Raw genomic sequence first — 24,351 nt, forward strand, 5'->3', positions numbered from 1 at the left:
CCTGTTTAACTGAAGAAATGATATTGTTGTTTAAAACCAAAAAAAAAAAAATGATATTTTATCTATTTGCCAGTTTGAATGCTTTATTGAGCAACAAACTACTTAAAGGATGGATGGAGAAAAGGTAAATGCCAGAAGTTATAATTATTTTTTATTATTTCACCAAATTATTCCATTTTTATCTTTAGGGAGTCCAGAAACAACCCTACTACTTATGGATGGTTTTTGCCATTTGTCCTATGATTTAATTAATTAATTAATTATGTAATCAATTGATATATAATAAACTCATATATATAGAAAATAATTAACTAAAAAATTGTAAATAAATTAAGAGGATGGGGAAACGCTGGTTTCCTAAAAAAAAGGCATCGACAGTTAATGCACATTTAAAATAGAGCAAATAATTAGCTTCCATATTGCAAGAAACCCAAAAACCAAAATTCCCATCCCATTCAGTTCTCTGCCTTCATCTCCAACTCCAAATTCCATCAAATTTTTGCAGAGAACTGATCAAATTCCCATCAAAAATCACAAACAAAAAAAAAAAAAAAAAAAAAAAAAAAAAAAAAAACCCCAAAATTCCAATGGGATACTTCATCAAAGGCGACCTAGAAAATGACCAAATTTACCCCATGATGATGGAGAATCCCCAACTCCGCTGGGGATTTATCCGTAAAGTTTACGCCATCATCACTATGCAATTGCTTCTCACCGCCGCCGTCGCTGCCACCGTCGTCTTCGTCCGCCCCATTCCCACATTCTTCGTCAAAACCACTCCCGGTATCATCGCTTACATCGGCATCGTGATCTTCACTTTCATAGGTTATATATATATATATTATATTTTCTTTTTTCATAAAACCTCGTTTAATAACTATTTGATTGTTAATAATAATTTGTTTGGTTGCAGTTCTTTGTCCGTTGTATGCTTATCATAGGCATCATCCATGGAATTTTATCTTGCTTGCTCTGTTTACGATTGGTATTTCATTTTCTGTTGGAATTTCTTGCGCCTTCACCAAAGGTAATCTTTTCAATTCTTCCATTTCTTTTGTTTTTTTTCATTACAAAATAATTTTATCAGTTTTAGTTTTTGTTTCTACGGTTTTTTTTTGGGTGTCATAATTAGTTCGTGGGTTTAGCCGTTTCAGATTTGTTTGAATTTGTTATTTCTGATTGATTTAGCTTTTTTTGCGCATTTATGACAGTTTTTGAAGGGTAGGTTAGGTTTTAAAATAATTAATCCATAATTTCATTTTTTTTCCTTAAATTATTGGTTTAATAACATGTAGGGTTTTACTCTGAAAAAAAAGGTTTTGCCAAAAACTTAGTTGAATAAACGTAATTTTATTTCGAAATTTGGGTGTGGCGATCCAATCTCTAATCTCAAAGTTGATTCTACAAATCTATATCAATTGAACTATGACGATGTTTAAGCCAATTAAAACATAACTTAATGTGAAAATTGTGCTCCATTTAATTTTTAATTTTTTAAAAATGGATCTATTTGATAACTAATTGAGTTTTCTTTTTTTTTTTTTTGTCAAATTTAAAAATGTTTTTTAAATGGTTAAAAAAAAAAGAAAGAAATTGTTGAGAATTTGAGGAACACGACAAGAACACTGATGGTAATAAAATATAATATAATATTAAAATAAATAAATATTAAATAAATAAAACATAATATATAAATAAATAAAATAAAACAAATGAGAAAATTCTCAAATTCTCAAATAAAATAAGAAATGAGAAAATTCTCGAATTTCTCAAATAAAATAAGAAATGAGAAAAGTCTCGAATTTCTCATATCTTAATGCTATTAGTGCAATAAGGCAAGTGGACTTAAATGGACACAAACTATGAATAATTATAAGGCACATGGACAACATAAAGGGTGACCCATGGTTTTTGGGACACTAAGTAATGGGCATCTATTTGTTATTATAATATTCATAATACTCCCTCTTAGATGCTCATATATATATATATATATATAGTTAAAACCTTACTAAAAAAACCCTAGTGAAGGAAAAAGAGTACATATTTCATATGACATATACTTCTAAAATAATACAATATATTTACTCCCCTTATGAAAACATCACTTAAGATCTCTAAGTTAGCCTTTGTAAATAAGTCTGCCAGATTATCCTTCGAACAAATTTGTTGTACAGTGATGTAGTCATTTTCTTCAAGTGTATATCATGCAACGGAAGACTACAGAATTAATACGCACTTAAACTACATTTAATTTGAGTTTTAAGCATGTTGTTCATATGATATTCAAAATAGGGTTTGAAACACATATTACCTTTGAAGATATCCTTCACAAATTCAGCTGAGATCCACACCACCAGATCTTCTCTACTATGCTTAAGTTGGAATGTGTAGTGGAAACACTAAATCAAGTTGAATTGATGAAGAACAAGTGAAGGGAATGTAGGGTCTTCAAGTTATCACTTCAGAAAGTATAACTTAGAAATCTTATTTGTTCTTCATGCATGGAGCTTATATATATAGGTAGAATTCATGCAAATGTACAAGGTTATATGAAGGGTAGCTCCAGCTTGAAGATCACACAAAGAAATCGAATTTGGTGATAATCCATCAAATGTAGTTAGCTAACTTAAAATGATTTCAAAAAACATTTTCATTATTATTTTTATTTTTTAAATTAGTTTTATAAAATTAATTCAAGAATAATTAATTAAATAAAACTATTTTTAATTGATTTTTAATTAAACTTTTTTTAATTAAAATAATATTAATTTAATATCTAAATATTAAATTAATAAAATATCAATATCATCGATAAATCAATTTTATATTTAAATATTAATTGATTTTCCAATTTCGTTTAATTTCATTTAAATTAAATGTTTATAATTGTATCATATACAATCAATCAAAAACTCTAAAATTGAATTTGAATATTTCAAATTCATAACCCTAATTTATACATCAATACTCAATTTGTTATTCCAATTTAGTGAGCCAGTAGAGGAACCTAATGGACCTACACCTCCAACAATTTGTAATTAATTCGTTAAAACTCTTTAATCGAATTAATTACTATTCGTTAACTATCAAGACATACGACTATAGCTCCGATAAGTGCATTCTCCCCACTGTAGATATATTTCTGTCCTTATAAACAATAATCAGTAAGTCGATCCTTCACAGGTTGTTCGTATTTACAGCTGGGTCAAAATTACCATTTTATCTCTGTAAATACATCTTGTTTCTTAAGTTCCCACTGGAACAATTTTGATTCATATTACTACTTATGAATCATGTCCTTCTCTATCATGAGAAGAAGGACCCCGATTGTTTAATACCTGGAATCAGCATTTAAGAAAACAACCTGTCCTAAAATGGGTAGGAGTGAATTCCATCTTGCAGGACCCAACTATCCATCAGGTCTTATCCCTAAAATGAAAGGCTTATTGAGCAGTGTTGTTGGACTACTCTCACCCAGGAAAATCAAAGGATAATCCTGTATAAACAGGAGTTCATAGCTAGTTCCAGATTAAGATCGAGTTATCCTAGTTACTTAAAGTATGAAATAGTCAGTTTTAATAGTAAACGGTCGTTATAAAGAAAAATGACTATTTTATGGTCTAGTCTATATGCAAACTCATTGCATAGGATGCCCCCACTCACATGTCTCTACATGAATGATCTGTGGATCATATCATTTGTATTTCCTATACAAAATAGGTTGCATTCAATAGTGTTACCAGGATGAGATACCCAATTTCATCCATATACTATCCATATACTTATAAACCATTTAGGTTATATACTATTAACTTGATCTTGTTTATGTCACCACATAAAGTTAAAGTATTCATACTATAGCCAGGATATGTTTATTGGATTTTCATAATAGAACGCAAAATCAACAACTTTATTGAATAAGATACTCAATAATATTTTATTGATAAATAGAATGTTCAACACAAAATTTATGAACTGCGAGTTCTAGGACATTCCCAACATCAAGATCATGAATGTAGAAAAGCTTCGATGAAATATGGTTTGCTCTATCTCCTTTAATATATCCTCTTTTGATTTGGGCTATGCAAGTTGTGTTGTCTTCGTATAATGTTGTTGGAAAATTTTTACTAGAAGACAAGCCATACGTTTCACAAATATGCTAAGTCATCGATCTTAGCCATACACATTCTAAACTAGTCTCGTGAATTATATGAATTTCAGCATAATCTGAGAAAGTGGCCGTTATAGTCTACTTTACCAATCGCCACAGTATAACAGTTCCTACACATGTGAACAATTAACCTATTTGAGATCTAACTTTGTGTGAATCAGATAAATATCCAGAATCTGCATAACCAATTAGATCAAAATTTGATTTATTTGAATAAAACAAACCCATATCGATTGTTCCTCGGAGATAATGGAGTATACATTTAATTCCGTTTCAATGTCTTTTTGTAGGAGAAGAACTATATCTAGCTAATAAATTGACTGAAAATGCAATATCTGGTCTTGTACTATTAGCAAGATATATAACTGTACTAATAGCACTAAGATATGATACTTCAAGACCAATAAGTTATTCATTATCTTCTCGAGGTTGAAATATATTTCTTTATATCCAATGAACGGACTTCCATTGGAATATTTAATGGATGTGTTTTGTCCATATAAAATCTTTTCAAAATTTTTCCTATATAAGTTGACTAATGAATAAATATTCCATCTGCTAAATGCTAAATTTGCAAACCAAGACAAAATTTTGTTTTTCCGAGATCTTTCATCTCAAATTCTTTCTTAAGATATTCTATTGTCTTTGAAAGCTCTTCAAGAGTTCCAATTATATTCAAGTCATCAAATCCTGATTGTGATTTCTTTATAAAAATACATAGACATATTAGATTATTTTGATATCCTTCTTTCAATAAATATCCACTTAGACGATTGTACCACATCCATCCTGATTGTTTCAATCCATATAGTGATCTATATAACTTCCCATGAATACCATTCCCGGGAATTTGATGTATATGTTTCAGGTATTTTAAATCCTTATGGGATTCTCATAAAAATATCATTATCAAGAGATCTATATATATATATATATATATATTATGACTACATCCATAAAATGTATATCTAGACTTTTATGCACAGTCAAGCCAATTAAATATCTTAATGTCATTGCATCCACCACCGGAGAATACGTCTCCTCAAAATCAATACCAGGCCTTTGTAAAAAATCTTGTGCAACTAGTCTTGCTTTATATCTTGTAACCTCATTATTTTCATTTCTTTTACTCACAAATACTCATTTGTATCCCACGGGTTTAACACCTTCTAGTGTTCGAACTACTAGTCCAAAAATCTGACGTTTTGAAAGTGAGTTTAATTCTATCTCAATTGCTTCTTTCCACTAAAGCCAATCTTTTCTATGTCGACATTTTTCAACAGATTTTGGTTCAAGATCCTTATTTTTGGATATAATATCTGAAGGAACTCTAAAACTAGAGAACTAGTGAGTGGAAGCGGATCGTTTCAAACGCCATTATGAAAGAATTCAAAAGTTTACAATCATAGAGAAATAGTTATGCATATAGAATAAATTACAGCATGCTACTTCAAAGTAAATACAAAGGGATCGAGTAAATAATACCTTTGAAAAACCCTTTCTTCACGTATCCCTCGATCGTTCAGCAACACGTCTAACAGTACGAACGTAACGAACAATTCAGCAAACAGCACGAACTGGAAAATCCTCGATCACAATCGAGTACAACTTGATCCTCGACCCTCGAACAAAATTCGACACCACCACGAGGCTACCTTGGTATTCTCGGTATGAAAATCCAGGAGTTGTAGGCTCTGTATGACTTTGGATATAGGAATGAAGGAAGTAAACAATCGAGTAAATGATCAAAAGATCGTGCAGAAGAAAAAGTTTATCGTATAGACTTGATACAAGATCGTGTAGCAACGAGTAACTATCGTATAGTAAACTCGATACTTTATCGTTTAGCTCTCTAATACTATCGTTTAGTAAAACCTTTTTACTCGATAGTTTTTCTGTGAGATGTTTCTTAATTGAATATTCTAATGATTTGGAAAACTATTTTCCTTTTTATCTCACAGTTACCATAAACCGCAAATAATCTCTCACTCAAGTCGGTTATTAAGAAAAATAATTATTAATTATCATATAATTAATAAATTATAAATAAATATAATAACTAACTTATCATATTATATTTATAACATATAGTTTTAATATTGGATCATATGCAATATAGAAACCATAGTTCTTTTTCTATTTTATGGTATTTAATTTAAATTATATTTATATTAATTCCTCCAATCAAATAATGTATCAAATACATTATATCAATTATATCATATATAATTGAATCAATTTAATTATATTATATATAATCAAATTTACTCTTATTAATTTGAATACTTCAAATTAACCCAAAATTTGATTCTCAACTTGACCCCATTGAGTTACCAAGGGGACCTTATGAACCTGTAGCTTGAAGCTCCAACAGTACGTGAATAACTGACTAAACTCTTTAATCACGATATCCACCATTCGTTAACTGTCGGACACTCCATTAAAGACCGACAGTTGCACTCTTCGCACTACAGATATATTTCTGTGTCCATATAACTAATCAACAGTGCGATAACCCTTCACAAATCGCTTGTAAGTACAGTTGGGCCAATTTACCATTCTGCCCCTGTAGTTATATCTAATTCCTTAAGTACCACTGATAACTCTAATAAACAATAAGTCATAGTCCTACTATGACTTAGTCATTTCTTCCCAAGATAGAGTGTGGTCGCTATGTTCAAGACCCGGAATTAGCCCTTAAGAGAGCAATTTACCTACTTACTCCTGCTTCGAGGAAGGAATGAATTTCATCTTGTGTAGTTGAGTTCTCAGCTCCCCAATCAAACGAATCCCAAAATGGTAGGCTTGTTGAGTTGGCAAACTGGTCACTCTCATCCATACAAATCAAAGGACCGTCCTTGGAGTTCCCAACTCACTCTAAATTCAGGTCATGTCACCTATGGTCATCCTAGTGAAATGTAAATCTCAATTATCAATGACGTTATATAAAGAGCTAATCATTTCGTGGTTCGATCTTATACAAATTCTTTGTATAGGATACCCCACTTGCATGTCTCCACATGAATGATCAAGATCAGAACATTTGTAGCACTTTACAATAACATCTACAAGGCGGGCCGTATCCGTAGTGTCACCAAGATAAGGTGTCCCTCTTTTATCCATATACTACAGATCATTTAGGTTATCACAAGGCATGATCCACTTATATGTCTCCACATACATGCTTAAGTTACATAAAATAAACTCGGATCTTAGTTTATTGGATTTAGTAAATGCTTATAAAATAAAAATTATTTTATTAAATAACAATATGTTTACAGAGTTTACAAACTACGAGACTACCAAGAGATTTAGGATACCATTCCCAACAATATCAAGCTACTGGCCTAATGCGTACAAGTGACGTTGAATATATTGCACACCCAAAAATTCTCAGATGAGAAATATTTGGCTCATGACCATAAGCTAATTGTAATGGCGAGTACTTATGATAAGCTACTGGCCTAATGCGTACAAGTGACGTTGAATACAAAATAGCATGTCCCCATATAAATGAAGGAAGCTTAGCTCTCATAAGTAATGGTCTTACAATTAATTGCAAATGTTTTATAAATGATTCTCCTAAACCATTTTGTGTATGAACATGAGCTACAGGATGTTCAACACTTATCCCAATTGACATACAATAATTATCAAAAGCTTGGGATGTAAATTCACCAACATTATCAAGACGAATGATCTTAATTGTATAATCAGGAAATTGTGGTTTTAACTTGATTATTTGAGCAAGTAATCTTGCAAATGCAAGATTTTGACATGATAATAAACATATGTGTGACCATCTATTAGATGCATTTATTAATACCATAAAATATTTAAACGATCCACTAGGTGGATTAATAGGTCAACATATATCACAATGAATTCGTTCTAAACATGTAGGTGATTCAATCCCCACTTTAGTTGGTGATGGTCTAATATTATCAATTTTTCTTTAGAGCAAGCATCACATGATAATTCGTTAGATTAAAGAATTTTCTAGTTCTTCAATGGGTGTCCATTTGAATTCTCAATAATTCTCCTCATCATTATAAATCCTAGATGATCCAATCGGTCATGTCAAATTATAAATATTTATGGATTCATGAACTTCAGGTTCATTGTTGCATATGTTTCAAGTACTCGTATATGAGTATAATACAATCCAGAAGATAAAGCAGACAACTCTTCCAATATAAGTTTTTCATTTGAGACAGTGGATATGATATATAGATATTCCACATTATTCTTACTATCAGTCTCAATATGATAACCATTGCAACGTATATCTTTAAAACTTAGAAGATTTCTCTTTGATTGACTAGAGAATAATGCATTGTAAATTGTAGATTTTGTTCCTCTAGGAAAAATAATATTTTTTTTCCAAAACCTTCGATCGGGTTTGCAAAACCTGACATCGTATTGACTTTTTCTTCCAGCATTGTCAGTTTGGAAAAATATTTTTCACTTGTAAGTATTGTAAGTGTAGTTGCACTGTCTACCATACATAGATTTTCTTTGCTCATTTTTTAAACACTCAACATATGAAAATGATCCATATTTCTTCATTAAAAGAAAATAGTTACAATAAGAAAAACAACATTTAAAATATACAAAGTTTACTAAAAAAAATGAAGATGGATAAAAGAAAACAATAAAGTCTAGATATTCTCAAAATCAAAAGAAACATTTGATGTTCCATCAACAGCGTCAATCTTCTCTTCAGGAGATTCAAAGAAGTCGCGATATCAATATTTGTCATATGGGATGGGTCAAATATATCATTGTCTTGGTATGCAAAATTTGTTTCCACATTTTTCTCTTTTTGCTTCAGAGAGGCTTGATAGAGGTCAACTAAGTGTTTTGACGTACGACAGGTACGTGACCAATGCCCAACCATTCTGCATCGAAAACATTTATTTTTAACATTTTTTTCTGAATTCTTAACTTATGGAGTTTTTCCTTTGTGATCATCATTTTGTGTGGTTCTTTTAAAATTTGAATGATTAAAACGATCACCATGAAAATAATAATTATTTCTTCCTCTGCCACGGTCACAACCGCGACCGCTACCGTGATCTCGACCATGATTGTTATTAAAATTCCAAACTCTCACTACAGAAAATTGTGTTGTTCCAGTTGGCCGAGATTCATGATTTTTCATCAATAACTTGTTATTTTGTTCGGCCACGAGAAGACATGAAATTAATTCATAATACTGTTTAAAACCTTTCTCTCAATGTTGCTGCTACAGGAGCATATTCGAGACATGAAATGTAGAAAATGTCTTCTCTAACATATCAAATTCAGTAATTTTCTCTCCGCATAATAACAATTTTGAACTTATTTTAAATAATGCGGAGTTGTAATCACTTACTGATTTGAAATCATGTAGCCTCAAGTGCATCCACTCATAACGAGCTTTAGGAAGAATAACTGTTTTTTTTTATGATTATACCTCTCTTTCAAATTTTTTCACAAGATATGGGGATCTTTTATTGTAAGATACTTCATTTTCAATCCCTCGTGGATATAATGACGAAGGAAAATCATAGTTTTTGCTTTGTCCTGACTGGATTTCGTATTTACTTCTTTAATAGTCTCCCCAAGATTCATAGCATCCAGGTGGATTTCGGCATCAGATACCCATGACAAATAATTATTGTCATGGGTGAAAAATTCTAATTTTGTGAGATTTGTCATGATATCACTATCATAAAATATTGTACTTATGTTAGAAATTTAATAGATATTGAATATGCAAAATAACATTAAATTTATTGATTATAACAAAGAGGGAAAAACAAACATACTTTTAGGAACTACCTTTAGCGGGAGAAATGACAAGAGCTCGTGTTGATAACGTGTTGTGAATTTGAGGAGCACAACGGGGAACACAGATGGTAATAAAATATGATATAATATTAAAATAAATAAATAAAATATAACAAAATAAGAAAATTAGAAATGATAAAATTCTCAAATTTCTCCACTTTCTCCAATTTGTATGGAATTTTTCCAATGTGTGTGAAATTTTAAGATCCACCAAATGCCACTATTTATAAGCAAAGTGGTAAGTAGGATGTGGACTTACATGGACACCAAGCTGAAGGAACTCTTATTCAAGAGAACTAGTGAGTGGAAGTAAGATCTTTCCAAGTTCATTGTGAAAGGATTAAACGCATTCACAAACATACAGAACAATTATGCAACTTATACACAGTTACAGCATGCTTAAGTAATCAACTAAAAAAGGGAATGAGAGACATACCTTTGAAGAACACTTCTTCTGTAAATCTCTTGCTCTCGTGAAGAATTGGACAATAACCTCTCGCTATAGTTCAGATCACCTAGCCAATCATCTAGTAATCACAAACAGTCTTCTCCTTGAACAAGCACCCTTCGACACAATTATTCGACAACCTTGGTATTCTCTGAGTGAGAATTCAGGAGGTGTGGGCTCCGTGTGAATTTGGTAGAGGGATGGAGGAAGGAAACGATCGAACTACACGATCAAGCAAGTGGGAGAAGGCTTTGTCTATCGCATAGAATGAGAATGCTTGATCATTTAGTAAATCACGCTGGATCGTTTACACGATCGTTTAGTAAGTGTCGCTCTATCGCTTAGTCTCTCGTGAAGCCTATCGTGTAGTCTCTCGTGAGTAAATGATTAGTAAAGCACTAATTGAAGCGATCTCTCAATAAAATGAAAAAAAACTTTTCATTTTATCCTTTAGTTATTCAAAATTGAAAATAACCTTCCACCTTTATGATTATGTAGAAAATAACCAATCATAATTATCTAATTGTTTTAATTATAAATAAATACAATAACTAACTTATCATATATGTTTATAACCTATAGTTTTAATATCACATCATATGTAATATTTAAACCATAGTTCTTTTCTCCTTTATTTAATCTAAATCATATTTATATCAATTCCTCCAATTAATGTATGTCATACATCATATCAATTATATCACATATAATTGAACAAATTTAATTATATCATACATAATTAAATTCACTCTTGTTAATTTGAACACTTCAAACTAACCCAAAAGTTGATTCCCTTATGGATCTATAGCTTGGAGCTCCAACGGTACGTGAATAACTGACTAAACTCTTGAATCATGAAATCCACCATTTGTTAACTATCGGGCACTCCACTAAAGACCGATAACTGCACTCTTCCCACTACAGATATATTTCTATGTCTATTGGATATAACCAATCAACAGTACGATAACCCTTCATAGATCGCTCGTAAGTATATCTGGACCAATTTACCGTTTTGCCCCTGTAGTTACATCTAACTCCTTAAGTACCACCGATTCCTCTAATGAACAATACATCATAGTTCTAATATGAGTGAACACCTCTCGGGCCATGAGAAAGTATGTGGTGTCACATCGTTCAAGCCCCGGAATCAGACCTTAAGGGATCAATCTATCAACCCCTTCTTCGGAGAAGGAGTGAATTCCATCTTGTATAGCTTCCCAACTCACTCAAGATTAAGTTCATGTTACCTATGGTCATCTTAGTGAAATGAAATTCTCTATCATGAACGGTGTTATATAACTAGACTAAACATTTTGTGGTCAGTTCTTATACAAACCCCTTTGTATAGGACATCCCCGCCCGCATGCCTCCATATGAATGATCATGATCAGACCATCTGTAGCACTTTACAATATTTGTAACATCTACAAAACAGATTGTATCCGTAGTGTCACAAGGATAAGGTTTCCCTCCTTTATCCATATACTACAGACCATTTAAGTTATCGCTTAAGGTATGATCCACTTGTATGTCTCCACATACATGCTTAAGTTACAATGATAACCAGATATCTTAGTTTATTGGTTTGTAGTAAATGCAACTAAAAGATCGTATATTTCATAGTTACAGTGAAGAAAATATCTCATATTATTACATCACAAGCATTTGTTCATACAGATGTTTACAAACTATAGGACCCTACGAGATTTAGGACATTAACCCCAACACAAGCATGAATAACTAAAAGGCACATGGATAACATAAAGGGTGACATATGGCTTTTGGGACACTAAGTAGTGGGCATCTATTTATTATTATAATATTCATAATAGAAATAACGTTTTTACAAACAATTTTCAATTTTTATAACACGTGCATTCACATGTATAATAAAAATGCTTTATGGTTTGGTGGTTGGCATATTTGGTTGGAAAATATTAATAAATTATTATTGTAGTTTTTATTTCAATTTAGAAAACTCCAACTCTTGGAGAGAGTGTGTTTTCTGATAAATTTTCAAATATAGAAAAATAAACCAAAATATTTACCGATATAGCATAATTTCACTCTGCGATTGACAGCGATAGACTACTATCCGTGTATGATTGTTCTAGATAGTAGTCTATCGCGATCTATTGCAAATATACTGTGATATTTTGCTATTATTTATAAATATTTTCAATGGCGGTATCATTTAAAATAATTTTTCTTTTTGAAAAAGAGACCCAATATTAATTGAGTGATATGTTTTCTCTCAAAAGGCATTAATAAATTAAAATTAAAATTATTGTTACTATTATTTTCTTTTATTCCATCGATATATTTATTTTCATTATTTTTCTTAATTTCATTTATGATTAATCTATACATTTAAAAATATTGATCATGTTTTATAAATATAGATGTTTGTTAAAAATAAATAAATAAATAAAACAAAGTCACCAAAAACTTATTTTGATTTTTAAAAGCAAAATAAAAAACACAATTATCAAACATGTTTTTTTTCTATTTTTAGTTTTAAAAAATAAAAATCAAAAACAATTACCAATCATGTTATTGGTTTTTTGTTTTTAGAAAACAGAAAACCAAAAACAGTAATCAAACATGTATGATTTATTTTTAAAAACCAAAAAAAATCTAAATACTAAAAACCAATTAATTATCAAACGGTGCCTTGATAGTTATCTTCTTTCGTATAAGTTTTACCTTGTTTTTGTTTCTACAACTTTCATAAGATATTGAAAACATGTAGAAACATAAACTCTAAAAGAAAATATGACGACCCAAATGTAACGACCCTAAATAATTTGCACTTCCTCCAAAATTCAAAAAAATTCAAAGCGAATAAAATCTCAACCATCAATCCAATTAAACCAAAATTTAAATTCAATCTTTAATAATTGAATCAAATCCATATCTCTCAAGGATTAATTTAAATTGATTTATCGTCCAAAATAAACAAATTCTGAAACCCTAAAATCCGAAATAATGCAAGATAAATAAATACAATTTCCTGAAATTTTGGACATTACAAAAAATTAGGTCCAAACTAAATTTATTTTTCTTACAAATATTAAAAGAAATATCTTTTAGAGGGTGTTTGACAACCAAGGAGAATTAGGTTGAGTTTCTATTTTTTACCAACTCAATATTTGACAACATTTTTAAATATTGGTGGGGTTGAGTTGGTTATTTTACCAACTCTCCCCAGTTGTCACACCCCACCCCGAGCCTGCCTCCTGAGCCCGAGGAGAGGCGTGAAAGACCGTAGATACCACCTTTTTGTGATACCTACTGCCCATCTGAACCTCTTTATTCTCATAAAACTTCAAGCCAAAGGTGTAAACAACAACTGTTTGATTAAGCTCATTTTATTACAAGCAGTACAACGTTTATACAACTCTTAGGCTTAACTACCGAGTTTACAACAACAACTCTTAAAACTGGAACTGTGACTATGGCTGTGGCAAACCTTGACCTTAGCAACACCCTGGAACTTCTCACCTTTCGCTACCTAGGAAGAAAACATGAAAGAAAGAATGAGCTTCAAGAAGCTCAGTGAGTGGTAAGCAACTTCTAGAGTGTATTTCAACTCATAATAATACATGTAAGCATATCACAATTACGAGGTTAATTCTCAAACCTCAGCCTTGAATGAGTCTTTTCTCAACTTATCTACACGCATGGTAGATAGTTAAACTGATACTACTCAGAATGAGTCTGATCTCGACTCTACCTACACACACGGTAGGTAGTTAAACTGATACTAGTCATAAAAATTTACTCACTTGCGTTCCCTTTGTTTCCTATGTCTCCTATGTGCACATAGATCCCCGCTTATGGGCTCAAAAGCTAGGCCTTCCGGCCCTCTGACCATCCCATACGAGGTTCCTCCCATAAGCTCAAGAACTAAACCTCTCGGTCCCCTGACCATCCCATGAGGTTCTGCTCCCGGGCTCAGGAACTAGATCTATTGACCCCCTGACCATCCCGTTCACATATTCTCATTCTCATGCTATTTACTTATTCACAACATAAGTATATACACACTCTAAAAGATATGTTTTAGACCTAAAGGAAATTGCCACTCACCTTGGTAGGGTAGGAACCTTTCTATCTAAAAGTTCCTTGATTTCCTCGAGCTCCCCTTTGAACCCTAAATTCCATATTCAATTTTAAGCTCAGATTACTCATAATTCTAAACCTTATTTTGGGATACTTCCTTCTACAAACATGCTCTAAAATATCTCAGGAAGCTTACCTTAAAATCTCAGCTCACAACTTCTCGTGGCTTGGCTGGAATCATCAAAAAATCAAGACTGGCCCAAGCTTACCTGAGAGCTCGACCCTTCTATCTTTTCTTCACTCTACAGCTTGATTCCTTGGAGCTTCTTCTCTGGCACCCTACCTTGAAAACTAGACTCTCAAAGCTTTCAGGTAGCTTTGGAATCACTTAAAACGCACAAGTATTCTAGGAGAACTCTTCGCCCCAAGTTGATGCTACTTCTAGACCTCACTGTCCGACAGTATCTCTTCCTCTTGGAACCACTTGGTCTTCCTCCGAATCTACTTCCAGACATTCTTCCTAATGTTTTTCTAGAGGATTTCGAGTTATGAACTGAAGAGGCACTCTGTGATGGTATTTACAAGTCAAAGGAACTAATCCTTCTCATCTTACAAAGCCTTCAACGCAAGATACCTCCTACTTTGGAGTGTTTGCATCATGCTTTGCCACCACCTTATTCCTTGCCATTCACCTACTTCCATGCCATTCACCTGCTTGCATGAAGTTTGAGTTGTCTTCTCATGCATAAATCTTCCTTACACGAAACTCTATTCATCCAACTCCTACTAACTCAAACTCAATCTTCTCTCGATATAGCCATTTGTTCGTGTGAATTCATCAGCCTTGCATAACGCAAACCTCAGCACCGCTTAATCACTTGGCTCATCGTCTAGTCAATCATGTAGCTCTTGCACATCATCGCATAACTCCATCATTTAGTTAATCTCTTGTTGTCGCTTAACATCTTGCCCTCTCCCTATCGTTCATCATCCAACTCTTTCGTTGTTGCCAATCGTCTATTGCCTGCGCCCATCGTACAGTGCCTACACCACATCGCGCAGCTCCATCGTCTAGTGATCTCTCGCTATCACGTATCTCTCGCTGAATCTCATCGTCTAACGCATAGCCTATTGCATAGCTCCTGCACCTATCATGTAGCTCCCGCTTTTGCTCATAGTGTAGCGCTGACACCTATCTTCTAGCGCATCATACCCATCGTCTAGCACGTCCGCTTATCGTATAGCGCCATCGTCTAGCGTCTACGTCTATCGTGCAACGCCCATCGTCTAGCGCTTCGCCTAGCGTGTAATGCTCACGCTCATCGTGTAGCGCTTGCATCTATCGTCCAACGCTCGTACATCATCTAACGTCTACGCTTATCGTCTAGCGCCCGAGTTCATCGTTTAGCGCTATCGTCTAATGCTATCATCTAGCGTTTACTCTGATCGTGTAGTGCTATCGTTTAGCACTGCACATAGCTATACGATCGTCCGCCCAGCGCCTTACGCTCAATGTCTAGCTCTCTCGCTCTCACTCACGCAGCCTCAATACATGAGCAACCTTTACCAATGCCTCTTACCAATGCTTCGGCCAACATGTGTCCCTTGTCATGCCAACGATTGGGCAACTTCATAAACTCAACGTATGGTTGTCTTTGGCTTCAATGCTTAACTCCTTTAACTTCCACAAACTTAGCCTCATCTCATGCACCAAATGCATGGCTTCTTTTGACTTCACATTTAGCCAAATTTCACTAGTTAATGCTCGACTCAAAGCTACTCAAGGAAAATCTATTCAACACTTAGAAATTTTCCTTCTATTCAGCATAGGATTTAACTTATACTTAGTTAATTCCCTTAATCTTAGTTAATTCCCTTAGTTACCTGCTTAAGTAGGGAAATTGAAATTCGGGTTTCACACCAATTCTCTCTCCCTCCAATGTTTTTAATGGTTCCACCCATTGGTCTCCATTGGTGATTACCGCTACCACACTCTGGCAACATACTCCAATGACCACCTTTGGGTGGCCAACTCTTATGACCAAGTCCGAGCTCTGGCAACCACCTCCGACGACACTCCGACAACCACCTTCGTAGAAAGAAACTGACTTCCACATTCGCACGACCAACTTCGACGAAGAACACCGAGCTCCACCAACCACCTCCGACGACGACTCTAGTGACTAATTCCAACGACTACCTTTGCACAAGCAACTTCGGCGACATACTCTGCCTACCACCTTCGTGTGCTGAACTTCGACGACCACTGTTAAAAATAAAACGGTAGGTTTAATTACCAACCATTTTATCACTCTTACTCTCACCCGTTTTCCTGTGTATTTTCATTACTCTCCCAACTCCCTCAATTACTTTGTCGTTTGTCTCTCTCTCATGCTCTCTTCATATTTACTCCTCTTCTTTCATCTTCTCTCTTCTTTCGTCGTCTGGTACGTTTTTCTCAATTTCTCTCTTCTTTCTTTGTCTGGCTCGTATGGGTTTTATTATCTTTTTTCTTTCTCAAGTCCTCCTCTCTCTTTCTTGATTTTCTTTCTATAGTTGTTTTTTTAGATCTAATTATTCTTCTTCTATTTCATTTTTTTCTTAGATCTAAAAAATATTACATACAACGTCCTATTATTGTTTCACTAAACAAAATTTCAACGATATGTTTTAAACAACCTATCCCTTGATGTTTTCAAATATTACATAATTCTAATGAAATAATGGGATTTAAAATTATGGCTCAAATTTTTTTTTAAAAAAAAAAATAGTTTGTACACTGATGCAACATAATAATAGAAAAAATAGATATCAATATTTCTAAAATCATTTCACCAGTTATAAAAAAAGGTAAAACCATATTCCACAAATTGATCAAAAAAGACTACTTAATAGTTGGTTTTATGATTTAAATTATAAGATTTTGGTTTTTTTAAGATTAACATTTAAGTGTCATCTCTTCAATCTAAAACAATGTCTATAGTTTCATTTAATGACACTAATCCTTTCGGTTCTTTTTAATTTTTACAGAAAATTAATTATTAAGTTGGGTTTTTAAATGGAATAACCACTTCTATTTGATTGTTTAAAAAATTGAATTCAAAATTTTGTATTTTATATATGAATACTTTTTAGAGTATTTATTATGTTTTGAGAATGGAAAAGAATTAGAAGTTTTTATTTTTATTTTAGAAAAGTTAGAAAAATATGTATATAGTTAAAAATTAAAATCAACAATAGCAAAAAAAAAAAAAATCAATTTCATTTACAAAAACAACACTAAATATCTCAACTGAACTCTACATATCAAACACAGATAATGTAACTTTCTAGATAATAATTACTAATTCAACTCAACTCTCTGTTTTTATCGCGCATCAAACAGCCGGTTAGATATCATTATAATGGTAAGAATGTTGGAACAGGAGTGATAATACTAGAGGCGGCGGCTTTAACATGCGGAGTAGTAGTGGGCCTGACTCTCTACACATTCTGGGCCGTAAAACGAGGCCACGATTTCAACTTCCTCGGCCCATTTCTCTTCGCCTCTCTCCTCGTTCTCTTCATGTTCGGCCTCATCCAGGTAATAACTTATTGGGCCGTCTTCTCTAAGCCCATATCTGTTGTTGGGCCTGGGCTAACTCTTCTTCCTTTCTCAAACAGATATTTTTCCCTTTGGGAAAGCTGTCGGTGATGATCTACAGTGGGCTGGCGGCGTTATTATTCAGCGGTTACATAGTCTACGACACCGACAATCTCATCAAACGCTTCACATACGATGATTACATTTGGGGTGCTGTCACTCTTTATCTTGACATTGTTAATCTCTTTCTTGCTCTTCTTAATCTTCTCAGAGCTCTTGATGGTTAAAAACCAAATCCCAAAAATACCTTTTTTTTTTTTCCTTGAGTTTTGAGTCTAGTTTTTTCTTTTAAAATATTACACTTTTTAGTTTCACAACTTTGAAGATTAATTTTTATTTGGTTCCTAAATTTTAAAATATTACATTTTTCGAATTTTATTTTTATTTGGTCCTTAGATTTCAAGATTTATAAATTTAATATTTTTCCACTAAATATTTAATTTTTGTCGATATATGTTTTTAAGAATCAATTATTATCTTTTAGTTTTCACTGATTTCTTATCACTATTATTAAAACTTATTTAATTAGTTGAAAGCTAAAGGAGAAGATCAAAGTGAGTATTGGTAAACTTAGGTTTAAAAGTGTAAATTATTAAATTCTAAGGACCAAATGAAACTGAACTTCAAATATAATGGAAAAATATAATATTTTAAAGTTTAGGGACTTATTAGAAATTAAACATGAAACTTAAAGGTAAAAGTGTAATATTCTAACATTTATAGACAATAAATACTATACTCCAAATTTAGGGGCAAAAAAGGTATTTTTGTTGAACAAAATTATTATTATTATTATTATTATTATTATTATTATTATTATTATTTTCATTTTGAGAGAGATTTAGTTATACCCTCCGAATTCAAATTTTGGTTTGTTTGTTGTAATCATACTGGTGAATATGGGATGGGGTTTAGAAGATTTTTAGTTTTTATTTTTTTTTAAAAGAAAATACACTTTATGTGGTTTTGTTTTTAATGATGGGTTTGTAAAGTTATTTTGTTTTGAGTTCTTTGTTAATTATTGTTGTTATCGTTGTTGGTTGGTTTGTTTCAACGGTAATCATGGAGGTTTAATATCTATTTAATTGTTCTTGTCATGCTGTCATTATCTAATTTTGTTCAATTAATTTTCAACTTTTAATTTTATATTTATTAGATTTAGATTCTGAATATTCCAAAATTCTAATAAATAATTCATCTATTGAATATAAGTATAAATTTTATTTTTAATGAAAATCGTGCCTAGTTAGTTAATGAATATTAAACACATGAAAGAAGTAGATTTATTAGATATAGATTTGAAAATTAAGGAATTTGTTGGGAACAAAAATTGTAGACACTTTAACAAAATTAAAATTTTATAAATTTATTAGACATTTTTTAAGGTTTAGGAATCAATTAAATGCAAGCCTCAAAATTTAGAACTTATTAGATAAAAAAAAATTAAAAAAGAAAATCTATCACACACGAAAAAGTTTGAGAAGCATATAGACATAAACTTTAACGTTTAGGGATTAAGTAGTAAAATTTATAATTTAACGTTGTTATTATTAAGTAATAGTGTATATATATATATATATATATATATATTATTAGAATGGGTGAGATTAACAGTAGTAGTCCCTTTATTTTGAGTGAAAATGTCACAGCAGTGGATATTTGAATTGGGTGATAACAAATTAAAGCCACTGAAATATATTGAAAATAAATGGTAGGGTTGACCTAGCATTTTAGGGATAAAGAGCTTAAATTTGTCAGATATTAAATGAAGGAATTGGACAAAGGAAGAAAAAGATTCAGACAAAAATTCACAACGGGAGATTGTTTTGTCCAACTTAGGGAAGATCTCTGTTTCTCAATGTGTTTGTTTCCTCTCTAAACTTAGACATTTCTCTTTTCTAATTTCAACCTTCGGAAACTATCCCTAAATACATCCAAATTAATTATTATCACCAATTTTTAAAATCACAAACTTTGGTTCATTTTCAATATTACTGCTTTCTTCTAATTATATGTTTAATATATATATATTTTTTTTAATTTCAATAAGGTGTAGGGTGAAGATTTGAATTTCTAATCTTTTAGTTGAGTAAGTTAGAAAAATCATACAATTGGTTGAGTTGTGCTCATGTTGATTTGTTATATGGTTTAAAGGCTCATTTGGATTGACTTGAGAAAAAAATATGTTTTTCAAAAAATTCATTTTTATTTAAACACTTTTGATAAAAACTTATTAAACTATAATTGAAAAGTTACTTGAGTGGTTGCCAAACATTCTAATTTCTTTTTTAAATTAAATATTTGAAAATGTATTCCAAACCCACCCTAAGATCCAAGTTGCAAATGTATAGTTTTGTCCTTGTAAATTTAAAAATATGACTAACTATTTTGGTTCATTCATTTTTATTTTCATCTTCCTTTTTTTTTTTTTTGGGTTATCGGATTCTTTGCAGGATGCTTCATTCAATATATTGCTTAAAAGGTAGCCATAATAATAAATTCATAATAATTGTTGTATGAACTTTTAAGTTATAATTTGCAACTAGTATCAAAATTATCATTTCTCAAAAGTATTAAGATAAAATGAATATTTTGAAAGTATAAGAACTAAAATTGATATTTTGAATGTATATGGACCAAAGTGAACGAATATAAAAATCAAATTATAGTAATTTTTAAGACGAGAGATTTAAAGGACTATTAAACACTAATAATGGTAATTTGGGGAGAATAAAATAATTCTTCACATTTTTCTAAGTCATTAATAATGGTACATATATATACATGGGTAGAATGGCTAACAAACTAACCACTTAATAAACAAAAATTGCAAATAAATAGCAAATAAAAAATCAACTAATACTCCCCCTCAAATTGGATTGTAAATATCTATAATTTTCAACTTAGATAACAATCCGTACAAATGAATAGCACCTAATGGCTTCATAAACATATCGGCCAATTGAAACCAACTTCGAACCGATAATAGCTTAAGAATGCCATCAGCCACACGATCTCGAACAAAATGGCAGTTCAACTCGACGTGTTTTGTCTATTCATGAAAAATAGGATTAGTGACTATATGGATAGTTGCTTGATTGTCACAAAACAATAAAGCTGGAGTTTGAACCTTGATTCTCAAATATGTGAGCAGAGAGGAAAGTCATACTAATTCACAAGATGTCAATGTCAATGCTCTGTATTATGCTTCAGCAGATGAACTTGAAACTATACTTTGTTTCTTAGACTTCCAAGAAATTAAAGAATCACCCAAGAATACACAATAACCGGTCGTACAACGACGGTGTCTAAGCACGAGGACCAATCAGAATCTACAAATGCTTTCCACTGAAAATTTTTTATGGGTTTAAACAAAATACCTTGACCTAGTGCGGCCTTCAAATATCGTAATAAATGATGTGCAGCAGCTAAATGAGCTTTACAAGGTTTAGAAACAAACTGACTAAGCTTATTAACAGTAAATATTATATCTGGTCGCGAAATAATTAAAGCAATTGCATAATAAATGCCTATAAACAGCAGGGTCTGTAAGCAAATCTTCGATAGAAGATTGTAATTTCAAAAATGGATCCATTGGCGTATTTTCAATTTTAGTTACTAATAAACCTGCATCTTCCAAAAGTTGTAAAGTATAATGAAGTTGAGAAATAGCAATATAATTAGTAGATCGTGCTAACTCAAGCTCAAGAAAATACTTGAGTGCACCCAAATTTTTTCGATTTAAACCGATTATTTAATAAGAGCTTCAAACGATTAATAAGCTCTATGTTTGCGCCCGTGATGTTGATATCATCAACATACAGCAAAAGAGCTGTGAAATCAGTCCCATGTCATCTCACAAAAAGTGAATAATCAGCTTTAGATTGTTCAAAACCAATAGAATCAAAGTATCTGAAAATTTCATGAACCATTGACAAGAGGCTTGCTTAAGTCCACGGATAGACTTGTTTAAGCGACAAACCAAACACTCCCCCTTAAGCAAAACACACTGTGGTGTATATCCAAGAGGCAAATCCATATATAATTCTTCAAATAATTCACCATAGAGAAATGCATTGTTAACATCGGGTTGATCAAGATGCCAATTTTTGGAAACAGAGATTGTAAAACAAACGCAAACGGTGATAAGTTTAGCCACAGGCGAGAAAGTTTACAGAAAATCTAGTCCCTCCTGTTGAGTATATCCTTTTGCCATTAACCATGCCTTATAACGCTCAATGGATCCATTAGTACAATGTTTCATTTTGTAGACCCATTTATAACCAATGCTATGTTTATTACTTCGTAAAGGAACAACCGTCCAAGTATTGTTGTTTTCCATTGCTTCAAGTTCTAATTTCATAACTTCTTTCCAATGAGCATAAGGCAAGGCTTGGTGGTAAAATTGTGGTTCATAATGAGAAGAAACCTGCAAGGAAAAGGTTTTAAAGGAAGAGGACAAACGGTGATAAGAAACATAATTGTGTAGAGGTAACGAATAGATAAATTGGATGGTGAAGAATGGTTAAGGAGATTACAATGGTAATCTTGAAGATAGGATGTCATTTTAATATATCTAGAGGATTTACGTGGTGCTAACATGGGAGCAGAATGAGGGATAGGAGACAAGAAAGAGGAAGTTTGAGGTAGGATGAAGGATGAAGAGGAAGATGTGGAAACAAAAGGCATAAGTAATTGGTCTAAAAAATTAGGCAATCATGAAGTTGTGGCAGTAAAAGAAGTTTCTTAATTATGGATAGGAGTTTCAATGGGATATTTTCTAGAGTGGAAATATTAAGTCAAATACTAGGTAAAATAGATGGAGAATTGTCTGGTAGAAGGTTTTCTTATGTAGATTTTTCTGGTGTAGAATTTGTAGATGAAGAATTTTCAGGTGGTAAGGGATATGGCATATGGTTTGGGTAAGACAACATTAGGAAAAGGGTTGGTTTGCTCACTGGTAGATGCTTGTGAAATACATGGAAATATATTCTTATGGAAAACAATATCCTGAAAGACAAAGAATTTTTATTTATCTATATCAAATAACATAAAAGCCTTCATACTAGTAGAGTTACCGATAAAAACAGCTGGAACAACTCTTGGAGAGAACTTAGTTCGTTGTGTAGGCAAAATTGAAGCATAACATAAGCATCCAAAAACCTGTAGCAAAGAATAATCAAGAGCCACTCCATTTAACAATTCAGGAGGAGTTTTCCATTTCAAAATGGATGAAGGAGTTCTATTAATCAAGTGGACAGCAGTCAAAATGAAGGAACCTGTGAAAGCCCTTAGCAGAAAAGTGGAGATTGGTCCCAATTTTATTTTCATAGAATCAAAAAATACATAATACAAATTATGCAGTCAAAATAAAATTTACAACATGCCAAAAAATTGAGAAAATGATTAGAAAGGACTTACCCTTGAAGAATATTTCTTCACGAAAAATCCTTCTCTAGATCTATCACGAACAGACACGTTCCAAGATGACCACCATCAATTGGAGCCTCATGTATTTTCTTTTGGGATGAGAATCTCTAAGGAGGTGTAGGCTCTTAGGTTTTTGGAAGAGAGGGAAAAAATTGAGAGGGGAAGGAGAGCAATTTGGGATTTTTGTGTGAGAAAACTTCTAGATCAATCTCTATAAATCTCTTTTGTGAAGAAGAAGAAAAACCTCTCAAATCCTTAATCACTCCCACACATTCTCTCGGAGAGAATTAATTAAGGGGAGAGAAGTTATTTCCCTCCCTTTAATTTAAAAATAAATTTAATTTTAAATAAATATACTATATATATATATAATAACTAATTTATTATATATATATATAACTATATGTGATATCATATATAAGACATAACTTATAGTCTTTATATTGTATCAAATACAATATACCCTAGTTTTAATTCTCTCATTAATGCATGGTATTTGATATAAATCTATACTAAATCTAATTATATGAATTCAATTCACATAATTAATATTTGAATCCTATTTAAATATTTATTTCCTCCCAAATAAATTTTATATTATAATGTATTAAATACATTATATTAATTATATCATATATAATTAAATTAAATTAATTATATCACATATAATTAATTTCCTCATTTAATTTGAATAATTCAAATTAATCTAAAATTGATTCTCATTAAATCCATGTTGAGCTACAGAGCTACATA

At 31.9% G+C, this 24,351-nt stretch overlaps 1 protein-coding gene across 1 annotated transcript; it reads left to right on the plus strand.

Annotated features, from left to right (window-relative positions):
• The first annotated feature begins 348 nt into the window (after nucleotides 1-348).
• LOC120069920 (protein LIFEGUARD 2-like) lies at nucleotides 349-18,996 on the plus strand. Its single transcript, XM_090308550.1, has 4 exons — nucleotides 349-825; nucleotides 914-1,027; nucleotides 17,951-18,108; nucleotides 18,189-18,996. Exons 1-4 carry the CDS (start codon nucleotides 588-590, stop codon nucleotides 18,393-18,395), a joined length of 717 nt encoding a protein of 238 aa, XP_090164676.1. The 5' UTR covers nucleotides 349-587; the 3' UTR covers nucleotides 18,396-18,996.
• The last annotated feature ends 5,355 nt before the right edge of the window (nucleotides 18,997-24,351 follow it).

The sequence above is a fragment of the Benincasa hispida genome, chromosome 12, assembly GCF_027475165.1.
Source record: "Benincasa hispida cultivar pf3 chromosome 12, pf3_genome.v1.1, whole genome shotgun sequence".
NCBI lineage: Eukaryota > Viridiplantae > Streptophyta > Magnoliopsida > Cucurbitales > Cucurbitaceae > Benincasa > Benincasa hispida.